The 15066-nt window shown below is 34.5% G+C and overlaps 1 protein-coding gene across 1 annotated transcript in view; it reads right to left on the bottom strand.

Moving 5' to 3' along the window:
* RFX6 (regulatory factor X6) overlaps positions 1-15066 on the bottom strand; it is a 55439-nt gene that overhangs the window by 23024 nt on the left and 17349 nt on the right. Inside the window, exons 6-7 of the mRNA XM_006778495.1 lie at positions 7176-7253; positions 6017-6044 (exon numbers count right to left, since the gene is read on the bottom strand). Coding sequence (XP_006778558.1) covers positions 6017-6044; positions 7176-7253 — 106 coding nt within the window. The remainder of the gene's footprint in view (positions 1-6016; positions 6045-7175; positions 7254-15066) is intronic.

Below are 15066 nucleotides of genomic sequence, written 5' to 3'. Positions count from 1 at the left end.
ACATTGGTGATAATAAGTTGGGCAATAATAAACAATACATAGAATTTACTATCTTAATCATTTTTAAGTATACAATTCAACAGTATTAAGTACATTCAGATTGTTATGCAATTATCACCACATGTTTAGGTATTCATTCATAGTGGTAAACTTTAAGGAAAAACAAAGGAGTGATTAAGACCAAATTCTGGAGAGCAGAAACTTTTGGTGGCAGGGGGAGGGAAATGATTGGAGTGGGGCACACAGAGGACTTCTCTCTTTTAAGCTATGAGGTACATTGTCAGTTTTTAATCTTATGATTATTTTTAAAATTGTGTGTGTGTGTGCGCACATGCGTGTGTGTTACAAATAATATTACATTTTCCAATAAAAATTTTAGAGTGTTAAATAAACACATATTAAGGAACAAAATATATGTCTTATTTTAATATTTATTTAAAGTCCTCATGTTGATAAATAGTAGTTTTGTGTACTAGAAGCTATTGATTGTGTGTAATATCAAGAGTGCAATGGGGGGTAAAAGGGGACATATGTAATATGTCCAATAGTAAAGTTTGTTGTTGTTGTTGTTGTTGTTTTTTTTTAAAAGAGTGCTCAAGGGAAAGGTTTTAAAACTTAATTTGTATGAATCTGTTAACAATTGTGTCAAAGTTGTTATAAAATCAAATAATATCTGTCCAGAACATGGAACAGAAAAAAGAGGGATTGATAAATTGGAATAAAAAGTAAAATATAATAATTTTGATTCCAGGAATGTGTTGGCTATTTTAACGGTACTAGAAGGTGCCAGATCATAAGCCAGCTACAGAGATCTGAATTTTTTTGTCAACTGATGACTTCAGTACTCTTGAGTAAACTATTTTTAAAATCTTATTTCCAAAAGAAAATAAGAAGGAACCTACAGAAAAGAAACCATATGATTAGAAGGCAAGAAGGTCTGATTTATGAGGAAAGATTAAAGGAATTCAGCTACACAGTTTGGCTAAGTGATGACTAAAAGAGAGCATGATAACACTCTACAAATATTTGAGGAGCATATACCAAGAAGGGAGGATTTGTTATTTATCTTGGTACAAAGTTGTTGAACTGGCCATGAATAGTTGATGTTAAGGAGAAGGAAACTCAAGCTATCAGGGAAACTTCCTGGTTGAAATGCATGAAATCAAGGCACTTTTTCCTTAAGAAATAATGGCAAATCAGTACATTAGCTAGTTAAAACACAATAAAATTTGAAGCACCACATCTGTGAATAAAAACTTAAGACTATCAAAATTCATACCACTGACTGATAATTACTCTTACCATCCTCTTTCCTTTTTGTTTTGTTTTTGTTGATTCTATTTGCTTTTATACTAAGAACTACTTAAAACTTTTTAAAAGTATAGATAAAAATTAATAAATACCCATGTACTCACTACCTTGATTAAGACATTAGACATTTGAAATGTTAAAGCAGCTTCTGTAGCTCTCTCTAATCTCTTCCCCTTCCTTCCTCAAAGAAATAATTATTGTTCTGGATTTGGTTGTTATCATTCCTATTCAAAACTCTATTTACTTCATATGTAAATATTCTTAAGCAATAAGTACTATTACGTTAAAAATGGTACAATAAAGTATGTATCCTTCTAAGTTCAATAAGCTTTTTTCACTCAACTTTAGGGTTTTTTTGTTGTTGTTTTTTTAAAAAAATATATTTTATTGATTTTTTACAGAGAGGAAGGGAGAGAGACAGAGAGTTAGAAACATCGATGAGAGAGAAACATCGATCAGCCGCCTCCTGCACATCTCCTACTGGGGATATGCCCGCAACCACGGTACATGCCCTTGACCGGAATCGAATCTGGGACCCTTCAGTCTGCAGGCCGATGCTCTATCCACCGAGCCAAACCGGTTTCGGCAACTTTAGGTTTTTAAAATTAATCTAATTTGGCTCTTACAGCTATAGTTCACTCATTTCCAAAGAAGTATAGCATTCTCTCATTTAAATATGTATAAAACATGTTTTCCCATTATATCATAACGGCCATTTATTTTTTAATATTCTGAGATTATAAACAATACTTTTATGAACATCCTCAGACATGCCTCCTTGTGAACAGTGTGAAGGTTTCTCTAGGAAAACAGTTATAAGGTGTGTGTACCTTCAATTTTACTAGTTATTGTCCCTAATACTGTTCATGAGAGCTCCTTTCCTCCACATTCTCAAAACTGTATTTTTAGACTTTTTAATTGCTATTATTCCAATAATAGTTAAATAATTACTCACAGTTGTAATTTGCATTTCTCTAATTAAAAGTTTAAATTGAGCACTTTTCATATGTTTATTGGCAGAAATGGTATCCAAAATATTATGGACCATATGTTATGGAACCTGATCAGTCAGAATGGGCACTATGAACAACATATTATGCATTAGTCATTCTTTTTATCTTGTGGGACCTGCCTGTTCATATACTTTACTTTATTTATATTGAGTTGTCTTATTATTTTTGAGTTGAGTACTTTACATATTCCAAAAACAGTACTGTGCTATACAACTTTCTGTGATGCTGTTCTTTAATCTGCACTTAGCTAGTCCCTTTCCATAAACTTGAAAGAGTTCATTCCTTACGTACAATGAATGCCTTAGGGCTACATTCCCTCTGGGCATCCTAATTGGGAAGAGCTGGGACTTTCTTTAAACTCTTCAAACTCTTTGTTTCCTATTATTTTCACTCCCTGCAGATGACCTAACTGACCACTGACTAATTCCTCAGAGAGAAGTCTGAAGCCACCAAACTATCTCAATTTCTGCCACAAAATCTTCAAATCCACTTGCATCTGAACTTACCCTTTCCACCTTCCAGTTTTAATGAAAGAGGTGTTCCTTCTCCGGGGCCACTCCCTCCACTCTGAAGCTCGTCCATGCCCCCCTTCAGTGACCTTGTGCTCTCAACTTTCCCCTCCCTGTCTTTCATATCTACGGTCTCTACTCTTACCAAAGTGTTTTGCCAACATTAGAATGATTGTCTAATCGTTCTTCAAAACTAAATTTCAAGTCCTTCCCCAAGTATCACCCTCAACATAACTAAATTTTCTACATTCAACATACCACTTCCCACTCATTTTTAAAATTAATTTTCATTGATTTCAGAAATGAAGGGGGGGGAGAGAGAGAGAGAGAGAGAGAGAGAGAGAGAGAGAGAGAGACACCACTTATATTTTGGTGGCTTAGATTTTTTTTTTAATCCTCACTCGATATTTTTTCCCTTGATTTTTAAAAAATATATTTTTATTGATTTCAGAGAGGAAGGGAAAGGGAGAGAGAGCTAGAAACATCAATGATGAGTGAGAATCATGGACTGGCTGCCTCCTGCACGCCCCCCACTGGGAGATGGAGCCCGCAGCCTGGGCATGTGCCCTGACTGGAAATAGAACCATGATCTCCTGGTTCATAGGTCAGTGCTGAACCACTGAGCCATGCTGATCAGGCTTCCCCCTCATTTTATAAACAAATCAAACCCAGCTCTCCACTGAAAATGCTCTCCCTGAAGTTATGAATTATCTCCACTTAACTAGTCCCATTGATATTTTCCAGTCTGTATCTTGATGACTTTTTAGCGGCATTTCATAGTAGTAACCATTCCCTTTTATTGGAAGCAACTTTTTTTCTCTCAGCTCTCTGCCACAATATTCTCTTCCTCTTAGCTCTCTAAATTTTCTTCAGTTATCTTGCTGACTTTTTCTTTTACCTCACTTTTCACAACTCTTCTTGTAATCCCTTCTCCTCTCATTTATTTATTTCTAGACATTTCTATCCACTACCATGGCTTCCGTCTCTGTTAAACTAAATACCTAAGTCCTCTTTCTTGTCCTAACACTGTGATGCTGCTAAACATCCTACAGATCACAGGACATCCCCACAACACAGAATTATTTGGCCCCAAATGTAAATAATACCAAGTCTGACAAACTCTAATCTGTGCTGTTCCAACTGTCTGGACCACTTTTCCACTCTCTTCCCCTACTGCACTCCTCCTCCAAATTCCCACTTCTTTCTCAGTTATTTTCTTAAATGTCACTTCTTATGGGGAATGTCCTTAACCACTTCACCTAGGTTCACTACCATGACACCCTTTATAATCACTTAAGATATATTTTCCTGCTACAATGTAAAGGGTCAAATCTATCCACTCACTATTTTGTCCCCTAGCACCTTTAACTCCATATACCTATTAATATCTTGACCATGGGTTTTAAAAAATAGAACTTTACTGAGACTATTTTAGAAAGCAGATGCATCTCTTAGTCTCAATTTCCTCAGTTGTAAACTAGTAATGTTAACATCTATTTTCCCTACCTCACAGTTATTCATGTTCAAATGACCAGAAATATGAACATTAATAAGCATTAATGTTCAAATGACTTACATTGAAAGTCCTGGGTCCTGAGCAAACTATGATGGTCACCTTACGTACAAAATATATTTTTAACTTCAATTTTGTTAAACAAATACTTTAGTATTTTTTTAAAGTATCTAGAGTAGTTCTGAGGCTTTAGAAAATCCTTAATGGTGTTCATTTCTATAATCATTATCATAATGGCACTCTATTATTGCTTCAGGTATCTTTAGAAAAATAGGCTATATAGCCTAACCAAAATCACTTATTTTCACTTTATCGACAAAATCTACACCTGCATGTGTCATGTACTCTTCTGAGGATGAAACAGAAGACTTGGGATACATTTTTCTATTATTCTATAAAGCAAGGCCTGCCATACACATGCTACGTCAGCTGACAGTTGGCTAGTACACCAGCTCTACCAAAGGGGTAGAAAAAACACCTGAGAGAAGTTACTTAAATTCCCTGTTGACATAAACTTCAGTCAAGTGAAGTATATTTCTAAGTCAATATGCTTGCACTTTCACAATTGTTCATCTAATAAAGAGCTATTATTTCATTGATAAAGAGAGCAACCTCGAGTATTTTATTATATAATTAGCCATTAACTGCATTAAAAACACTGGTGGGAAGAACTTGGTCATTTCAGAAGATTGGGGCTTTATATTTTTTCTTACGATAATATGCTTGCATCATTTCACCAAACTAATGGAGCTACAATTGACCTCAGGTCCAGATTTACCACCCAACTCAGGGTCATGTGCCCTAGTTCAGCGGCGCCTCTTTTTTAGTTAACGTGATAATGAAGGCCTTATCATGTGCTTAATTAGCCATGCAGTCCCTAATGGCAGTCTAACTCATTTAGATAAAGTCAGTTTGCTGATCTGTGGTTTGGTTGGGGGCTGGTAGGAGGAGGGGAGTCTAGGGATAAAGTGAGGAGGGATGGTAAAATGTGCCCTTTCTCCCTAGTTCCCACCTCCACCATCCACAACCCCCTCATTGAAGAGGTGGTCAGCAGAGTGAGTAACAGTGGTTCTCAACCTTCCTAATGCCGCGACCCTTTAATACAGTTCCTCACGTTGTGGTGACCCCCAACCGTAAAATTATTTTCGTTGCTACTTCATAACTGTAATTTTGCTACTGTTATGAATCGTAATGTAAATATCTGATAGGCAGGATGTATTTTCATTGTTCGCGACCCATAATATTGAAACAAACCATAACATGACATTTGGGCTTCTTGATAACTATTAAATGTTTTATCTAAACAGGTATATTCCAAATAGCAATTCTTTCCATACCCTTAGCATTGGGCTTTCTGTTTCTGATTAAGTGGAAATTTCTTTGATCAGTAATGGTCTCTTTTTACAATAGCTTAAACATCTGATGTGAGGTATGGATAATTAAAAAATCACCTCTCCTAGGTTAATTGGAAATTGTTCAGTAGGTCCATGCAAAGAACCATTAGCTGCCCCAAGTATAACTTAGCTCTGTCTGACGACCTCCGTCATTCAAGAAGCTCCTAAGAAATAACATTTATTTCTATATTTGCCAACAAGGGTGATTAACATTTACTGATCAGTTTGCAATATAGCATAGCAGATGTAAAACAGAAGAAATGAAAATAATCTTACCTCATTCTTAAGCTTGCTTCCAGAAAACCTTAAAAATCAGTATATTTTCCATTAGTTAAAAATATACATATACAGTTATAGTTATCAAGAAAATGCAGAAAACCTACAAAATACCATACTATGATTAGTGAAATAAATCTGGAGAAATTTATTAGATATTCAAAGAGATCCAAACATATTTTTCAGCATAATAAAAAATAATTCTACTAAGGAAAAGTAAAATTAAAAATATGTGTGGAAGTCTGGTAAAATTTGAGGCAAGCAAAAAATACTTGATACTAAATATTTGTGTGCATTCTGGCTATAATTGCAGTTTAAAACGGGTAGGTAGTGGCTAGTAAGCCTCCATTATGCCCTTGGTAATATTTGAGTTCATCTTAGCAAGACTCAGGTGACCACATTTATTTTTTTCCACAGGACACTTTACTTTTAAAAATAATTCATTCTTTGAGAGCTAAGAGCAATTATTGATAAGTCACCAAGGCAATCTCAGATGTAGATTTAATTATTCTGAGCACTAGAATTTAAAAAATAATAATTGTATATATATCATAGGTTTCACTGAATGTCACTTCACTTGTGAATTACCTCCTCCTGAGAGTTAATGGTAGATCAGAGCAAATGTGTTCTTTACATTCATTTGTGTTTTTCCTTTCACAGAGACTCAAAAAGGTCAGTAGTTTTATCTTAGTAAGGTAAGCTGGTAGTCAGGACATATGTGATTAGAGACAATTGTAATAAACTTTTCATCTGTGTAAGGTACTGGTCAAAAACATCGATATTTAAACAGGCTGTCTCTTAGCAAAAGAAAAACACATAATGTTTTTTTCTGCCTTTATTTTTACTGAATCCAGCCTGAAAACAGATTCAGCCTTATGACTAAATACTAATTTAAAAGCAATTCTGCTTCCCTGATTTTTTCTTTTGGTTCATCTCTGTGAAACACCTGTTTCACCATTAGTCATTAATGGTGTGACTTATAAAAATTGTTCAGTAATCTAGACCATATCACAGAAATGTCCATTCGAAGTTGTAATTAAGGTCTGATGCTTAAAATAAAACATTTTTATAAGTAAAATTAGTAAGTCATTCTATTCAATAGATATCATGCGTATTTAAAGAAAGGCAGAGAATTAGTTTGAAGATATTAGAACTCTACCTGGTCAGGCCCTTTCCAGAGTAAACGGAGTGGTAATAGGCACTGCTTTCTTTGATGCCAATCCCATAATAATGATACCTAGAACAAGGACAGGAACCAGCCGTGTGTTAATGTCGGAGTTCATGAAAGGAAAAAGGATACTGAAGTATAATTGAAATGAAGCTCAAGTAAGAACTGAAACCCATTGAGCACCTTCCTTTCCCGGTTTTTTTTCAAGCAACATCTTAATATGCTAAATCCCTCTTTGATGGTAACTAATCCTGCTTGTTTAAAATATATTTAAAATGTACTTTTGGCTCTTGACTTGATAACGACAGAAAAATCACCTATTGCCAATTCCTTCAAACCTTTAAAAAGTTAGGTTTCAAAGCAAAAAAACAAAGTAATTGTAGGCACTTAAATTTGTGAATGTATGCATTGGTTCTAAGTATATAAAATGTATCTATTTGCAAATGGTTCTATTCAGTTTGAATTTAATCAATTGAATAAAAAATGGTAGGTTTCCTTTGTAGTGTATCTGTTAGATGAAGAAAACAGTATGACATTACATGTGAGGAAGACATTGGTATCATACATAGGAATATGTATAAAGCATGTGACCCTTCAAAAGTTGTTTCTCATGTGGAATGAGAAGCCCAATTCACTATCATTTTCACTTCAGACTTTTGTGCAATAATGGGGGGGGGGGTACTATGTCATGAATCAATGGAAATATGAGTCACAGAATGTGTTACCTGTGTATTACCATCAGAATCACTTGTTCTCCATAGATAACTTCTGCTTTCCTACCTCGGGGCCTTTACTTTGCTGAGCTCTCTCTCCACTGGCAATATTCTTCCTTCGTGCCTCATTTCTTACCCATGCCTCAACGCATGGCATTAATGCATGAAGCTTTGCCTGATCTCTAGTAAAACTAATTTCTCTTTCCTCGGAACTCCTCTTATGGTCATCTTGATCTCTTGTAGCTTTATACTTCATACCATTGGTATGCGTATACATGGCTTACCTCCCCTACTAAATTATAAGATTTGGAGGAAGATGATTGTATCTTTCCTTTCATTGTGTTCCCATTAGACATTACTGTAAAGAAAAAAAATCTCTTTTATTGATGAATCAATGTACCTTGCTAAAAATTTAGAAACTGATAAAACACAAATTATCTTACAGCCAATAGTTTTCAACAACCTCCTCCTAGCACTGTGTGTTTCCAGGTCACCAGTAAAATACTGGGGTTGAACAAATGTTGTATACCTAACAATGTGTGTAAAGGGCACGGAATCAGTGTATTTAGGTGGGAAGAATCTCATTAGGAATATAAATATCTCTTTTGCAATGACCATTGTAAAACTTCAGCATGTTTCTTATCCAGTTTTTTTCTGGAGCTGATAATATAATTTTCCTCCTTTAAGCTTCCTTTTAGTCTAACTAGGTACATGTTATGATCCGAGTGATGAGTCAGTGTCTTTGAGAACAGAGAAGAGATAACAAATGAGCAACTCTCTCCTAGCAGCTAAAAGCAAACCTCATAAAAGTGGGAAGAGTCATTTCATGCAACGTTGACATGGATTTTTCCTCTCATTTGCAACATTTTTTAGCACTATTTTGTTGTTAATACTTTTCCCTAAAATAAACTTGCTAGGAAATATGTGCCAGAAATATTCTAGCATAACAAAAACATATGCTGGTGCACGTTAAATAAAAAAGGTGAAGTTTTCACTGTTTTAATTTATATACCACTACCTGATGCCTATTCTATAGGTTACTCTGAATAAAGATTCCAAAACATTCCATAGTTCTTTCTCTAAATGTTTTTCATCAATTTTTAATAAAGAAGATAAATAATAAATGCTCTAAAATCCTGGGTATGATTAGCTAATTCCTTTAAGAAAATGTTTTCATAACCCAAGTAGTCGTTGTGAACTAACAAAATTGTACTCATTCATTAGCATCAACTGTCCTTAGACTTATATTAGAAATAAACAATTATTCATTAGTTTTTATGTCTACATTTTAAAGTTAATGTTATAAAATATACAATATTTTAATAGGACAAATGCAATTATTGCTGCTCTTTTTTACTACTAAAATATTTACATTGCATCTAATACTTTTCTTCATTTGCTGATCTATTTATACCTACACCTATATTTCTGCTTTTCCATTTCAGTCATTATATAGAATTCCTGAAACATATGTTCCCACTGAGCAAGTAGCCCTGATGTTCGTTTACACTACACAAATGATAACTGATAAGGAAATGATGGGATTAAGCTGTTCAGGGACTTGCAATAACTTACTATGATAAGAGCAGCTGCCATATCAGTTTTATTAACCCACTAAATCACCACTAATAAATAAGATAATAGCTTTTGTCCATCATGTCTGAAAACCAAGATTCAACTGATCAAAGTCTATAAGAAATTAAAATGTAACTCCAAATCACACAGTCTACCTTTGCATGAAATCTACTCAACTGTGTTCTCCCTTACTCCTTTGAGTTATTCTGAGCAAGGGTGGGATGTGGGCTCTTTTTACTCAGAACGGTATCCCTAGGGTTTAGTCAGCTTCAGGGCACTCAGTAAAATGCTTATTACGTAAATAAATATTAATAGTGGATGTTTTTTGACACCATGTATTCTATCTTACTATTCTTTGAATCTCAAAAACTCTTTTTTAACACCATGCTTTATATAACAATATAAATAAGAATGATTGCTCATTCTTGATATAACACACTTATACATAAAATAAGCAATACTTTTCATTACTCTTTTGTACCTATAGAATGTTGTTTTATTTATTAGAAATCTAAATTTAAAAAGATTTCAAAGAAAAATAATCAGTATATATTTTTGGCATCAGTTGCAAATCGAAGAGACAAGGAGAAAAGGCCCAAAAGCAAAGTCAGTTTTTATCTGAGTGTTGAGAATGGGAAGAATCTATTGGGGATATTGGTTTTCTTGGCAGGAAGGGTGATGGTGAGAGTGAAGGAAGGGATGGAGAGCTGAGATGCTAATGTGCCTGCAACTAGACTGGCTTTGTCCTAAAAACACACTTAGGTTAGATGCACTAGGCCAGGGTGAGGCTTTCTGACCCCAAGTGCTAATCGTTAGAGACCCTTTTTCATAACCTTTGGCAGCAATGGCTTCTTATGAGGAACATTGACTGGCACTGGAATCAATTTCAATTGTTCCTAATTTTGACAGTGGGCTCTACATAGTGATTCTCTCCATTTGTTTTTGTTGTTTTTAACGCATCTGTTTTTTTTAAAAAAATATTTCCTCTCTTTATTTTGGTTGGATAATTTTTGACTCATTTTATTTAGTGTTCATATCTTTTTATTATTTTAATCCTCACCCGAGGATATTTTTCCATTGATTTTTGTTGTTGTTGTTGTTGTTGTTGTTAGAGTTGAAGAGAGAAGGAAAGACAGAGAGAAATATCGGTGTGAGAGAAACACATCCATTGGTTGCCTGCACGTGCCCTGACCAGGGCAGGGGCAGGGGAGGAGCCTGCAATCGAGGTACCTGCCCTTGACTGGGATTGGACCCTGGACCCTTCCGTCCACAGGCCAATGCTCTATCCACTGAGCCAAACCAGCTGGGGCAGGATTAACCATTTTATAACACAGTTATGTCAGAACTTAGAAAAACAGAACTTGAAAATCAACACCGAATTCACTCCTATTTTTTCAACTCTATTAACCATCATTTTGTCACCATAAATCAGTGTTTCCCAGACTTTTGGATTTCATACATGGACCAGTAAAATCTGGAAAGTGACATTGTTCCATGGACCCTAAAAGCACGTAAGGACACTTTTAGGAGTGGTTCATCTTGTGCCCACAATACAGAAGAATCTTTTAGACTAATCATCATCTAAAATAAATTATGTCTGACAGACCCAAATGAAATAATTGGACATACTATAGTATATTCTATAAGAATTTGTAAAAAATTGAGAACTTATATTTTTAAATGACCATCATTAATATATTCTAATATGTAATCCACAAAGGTTCAAATAAATTAATACCCAACTTACTTATATTTTGAAATAATATAAATAAATATTCAGTAATAATACATTTAGGGCACTATGCTAAATACTACAATAAAATAAATTTTACAAAATTACTAGTAAAATTGAGAGAAATTATAAATTCCTGTTTTTCCAAAATATGTTTACAGCTTCATTGATATTTCTGGTTCATCATTTGTTCATATTTCTAGAGACATAAAAACATCTTTCATAAAATATAAATTTTTGAAATATTAAACAGCCATTAGAAATGATGATTGTAAAGATACTATACCAACATATAGGAATGTTTAGGACAAAATTAAAGGCAGAAAGCAAAATTGTGTTTGTACTACAAATTTGCTTTTACATAAAATATAAATATATTTCAATAAACATAAAATAGTTAAAAATGCCTTATGATTGAAGCTTGAGAAAATGTTAGTTCTTTGAGAAAGAATCCAATAAAAATAATAAAAGTCCAATAAAAAATAAAATTTTAAAACTTAGATCAGAAAAAAAACTTCAAAAAAACAAAAGTTCAATTAAACAATTGTTTCCTTGATATGACTGATATCAGAAAGAGGTAGACTTTACTAGTTGACAAACCTCAAGCTGTAGAGCCAAATAAACCTTGACTTACATGCCAATATTGTTATTTTATAGTATCTGTGTGGGCTTGAGCAAGTCAATAATCTTAACTGCAGTTTCCTGATTTGTAAAACACAGGAATTCCAATCTTGTATTGTCATTGTAAGGATTACTGTGTGTGTGTGTGTGTGTGTATTGCTCAATAAATAACTTTAACTGCATTGCTGATATTTTGATACATTGAGTTATTAATTTCATATCATTAAGAATAAAAAGGTTGAAACATATTCATTTCTTCATTCCTATACTTTATTTAGTTTTGAAAAGAAACCTATGAGGTAGATATTTTATACTTATTTTACTGATGAAAAGCTGAACAATTCATCTAAAGTTATACAGCTCTATATGAAAGTATGAAATTAAAGCTTAGATCTGTCCAACTTTAAACCTCATGCTCCTAACCACTAAGAAATGCTGGCTTTTGATATGAGCCATCTCCTAAAATTAAAATAGAATATTTTATATATTCTTAGAAATATATAAAAACAAGAACACTACCTGGCTAAGCATAATTACATCGAAACATTACCAATTACAAGATACACAAACTTTGCATTTTGCCATATCTTTTAACATCCTTAGTTTACATATGGAAAATTTCATTTTCCCATGATATCAAAATACCAAACATATAATAGCAAGTTATAACAAGCAAATGGCATATCAGGAAGGTAGAAGAAAATTCAAATTGCTGATGCTTTGTTCTTGGGCATGTCTGCTCTTAGATATCAAACAAATTGCCTGAAGTCACCATGTATCGTTACATAAACCTAAACACTGGAGTCTCCGTGTGTCACAAAGGACAGGGTTAATGATTCATCCCTAATCCTAAAGGCTCCTTCCAGGATTAATTGACTCTGCAGCCTGCCCGCCTGCCTCTGCAGGCCCTGGGAAGAGGATTTCTCAGCATCGCTTTGCCTCTTTTTTATTATCTATCTACTTCAAACACAAGCTGATCTTTCCTCCACACACACTTCAGTAGAAATCAAATTCAATAGAAATCAGCCAGATAAACTGAGTCAACTTTGAATAAAAGCTGACTTGGTCAGAAGGAAAAAGCTAACATATCTTTCAACCCAACATTTATTTCTCCTTCTCAGGCCACGATACTGTTAACATTAATTGGAATCAATTAGATGAATACTAATTGATAATCTATTATGTATTAGACAACAGATAAAATATGAGTATAAATGAGACAAAGTCTCTATCCTCAAAATACTATCTGTTGAGCGGAAGAAATAAGTTAATTTCACATTAAGATAGGTTCCAACAGATTGCTATGAGATACAAAGAAAGAACCTACAACAAATCAAGAGGCTAAGAAAAGATCCTGAAGAAGAGGAAGTTCATGGAACATGCCTTTAAATGGATAATATTTCAATATGCTCATAGGGAAAAGGTCATTTCAATGGAGGAAGACAGACTAAACAAAGAAGAGACAGTGGAGGGTGAAGCAATGGGTAGAGGACAATAATTTGGGGAAAGCACAGGCTACATGCTGAGAAATGAGAACTAGATTATAAAATAGGAAAATGGATTGGGACTAATTCATAATGGACCTTTAATGTCAAAGTGAGAAAAATTTGTCTTTCATAGTAGAAATGATGAGCTGTTGAAAGTTTCTGAGCACGAGAGAGGCATGATTGAATCTGAATGTTAGAAGGTCAGTTTAGAAAAAAAATTGTATTGAACAGACTGGAAGAACTGAGTCAAGAACAGGTTATTAAAGTGAGAACCAAGAATGTTAGAAGGTCAATTTAGAAAAAAAATGTATTGAACAGAATGGAAGAACTGAGTCAAGACCAGGTTATTAAAGTGAGAACCAAAAGAGATGCAAGAGAAGTCCAAAAATAGGACCTCTTTTTTTGGCAAGGGACCAAGACTGAGTTAGACAATAGGGTTGCCACCAGTCACATGTGGGTATTGACCACTTGCAATGTGATTAGTCTGAGTTGAGATGTGCTGTAAATGTCAAATACACACTGGATCTCAAAAACTTAATAGAAAAAAAAAGAACATAAAATATGTCATTAATGATTTTTATTTTGATCACATAGTAATCAAATGTTCTGGACATGTTAGATTAAAACATTAAAATCAATTCTATTTGTTCCTTTTTAATGTGACTGCTACAATTTTTTAAAGCTATGCAGCTGCATATATTTATTTCATTGGACAGTGCTGAATCAGATGTTAGGGCAGAAGGGGATGTCAGTGCGCTAGCAAATGAGGTAGGGGGAGGAAGAGGACCTGGCAGGGCTGTGACAGAAGCCATCAGGAAGTTTTATGTATGTATTTATGTATGTGTTTCCAGGTGCCAAGGACAATGAGTAATGGTAAAAAGTAAGCCATTGGGGTTTTGCACAAATGCTAGTAAAGAAATGGACTAGAACAGAAACGTGATTCACACTAAGGGAACTGAGCTGATAGCCACTCTTTCAAGAAACAGCGAAGAGTCCTGGCCAGTGAGGTTCAGTTGGTGTGGCTCAGTTGGTTGGGGTGTCGTCCAGTGCACCAAATGGTCGTGGGTTCTATTCCCCGTCCAGACACATACGTAGATTGTGGATTCAATCCACGGGAGGCAACCAATCAGTGTTTCTTCTCTTTCCCAAGTACAACAACAAATTGATGTTTCTCTCTCACGCTCTCTCCCTATCTATTATCTATCTCCCCTCCCTCTCCCTTCCTCTCTTTCTAAAAAAGTCAATAAGAACATATCCTCAGTTGAGAATTTAACTTTTTTTTAAAAAAGGAACTAGGAAAGATAAAAAGAATAGCAGCAATTAGGTTTGCAATCATTTTATTTTTATCAACATACAAGAAATCTGGATATGTTTTTAGGTAGAAGGAAAGGAAAAACCAAAAACAGAAAAGAGTAAATAACTGATGGACAAGAACCTATAACTGTGAGTTCTACAAAAATTGTCACAAGAGAAATAAATAGCTAAAGTTACCAAGAGAGGGACTATATGACACCTTATTTTATGTTCCTAATTATACACTAGAGATGACCAACGAGGTCATTTGGGCATGCTATTTGTCTTCAGGGGGAAAGAAGGGATTCTAAGAAATTATTATCTGAAAGAAAACCAGGGAAAGAACCTGAACCATGCTTCCAGCCCGGCTTCGGCTTTGCTCTTTAGAAGCATGAGTCCCATTTGGTCACGTATTGAGCTACAAACATTTTCCTTTGCTGACACTGGTGCCTTCAGGGGAG

Source organism: Myotis davidii, unplaced genomic scaffold, assembly GCF_000327345.1.
Source record: "Myotis davidii unplaced genomic scaffold, ASM32734v1 scaffold147, whole genome shotgun sequence".
NCBI classification, from domain to species: domain Eukaryota; kingdom Metazoa; phylum Chordata; class Mammalia; order Chiroptera; family Vespertilionidae; genus Myotis; species Myotis davidii.
This window is presented reverse-complemented; position numbering and strand designations above follow the sequence as displayed.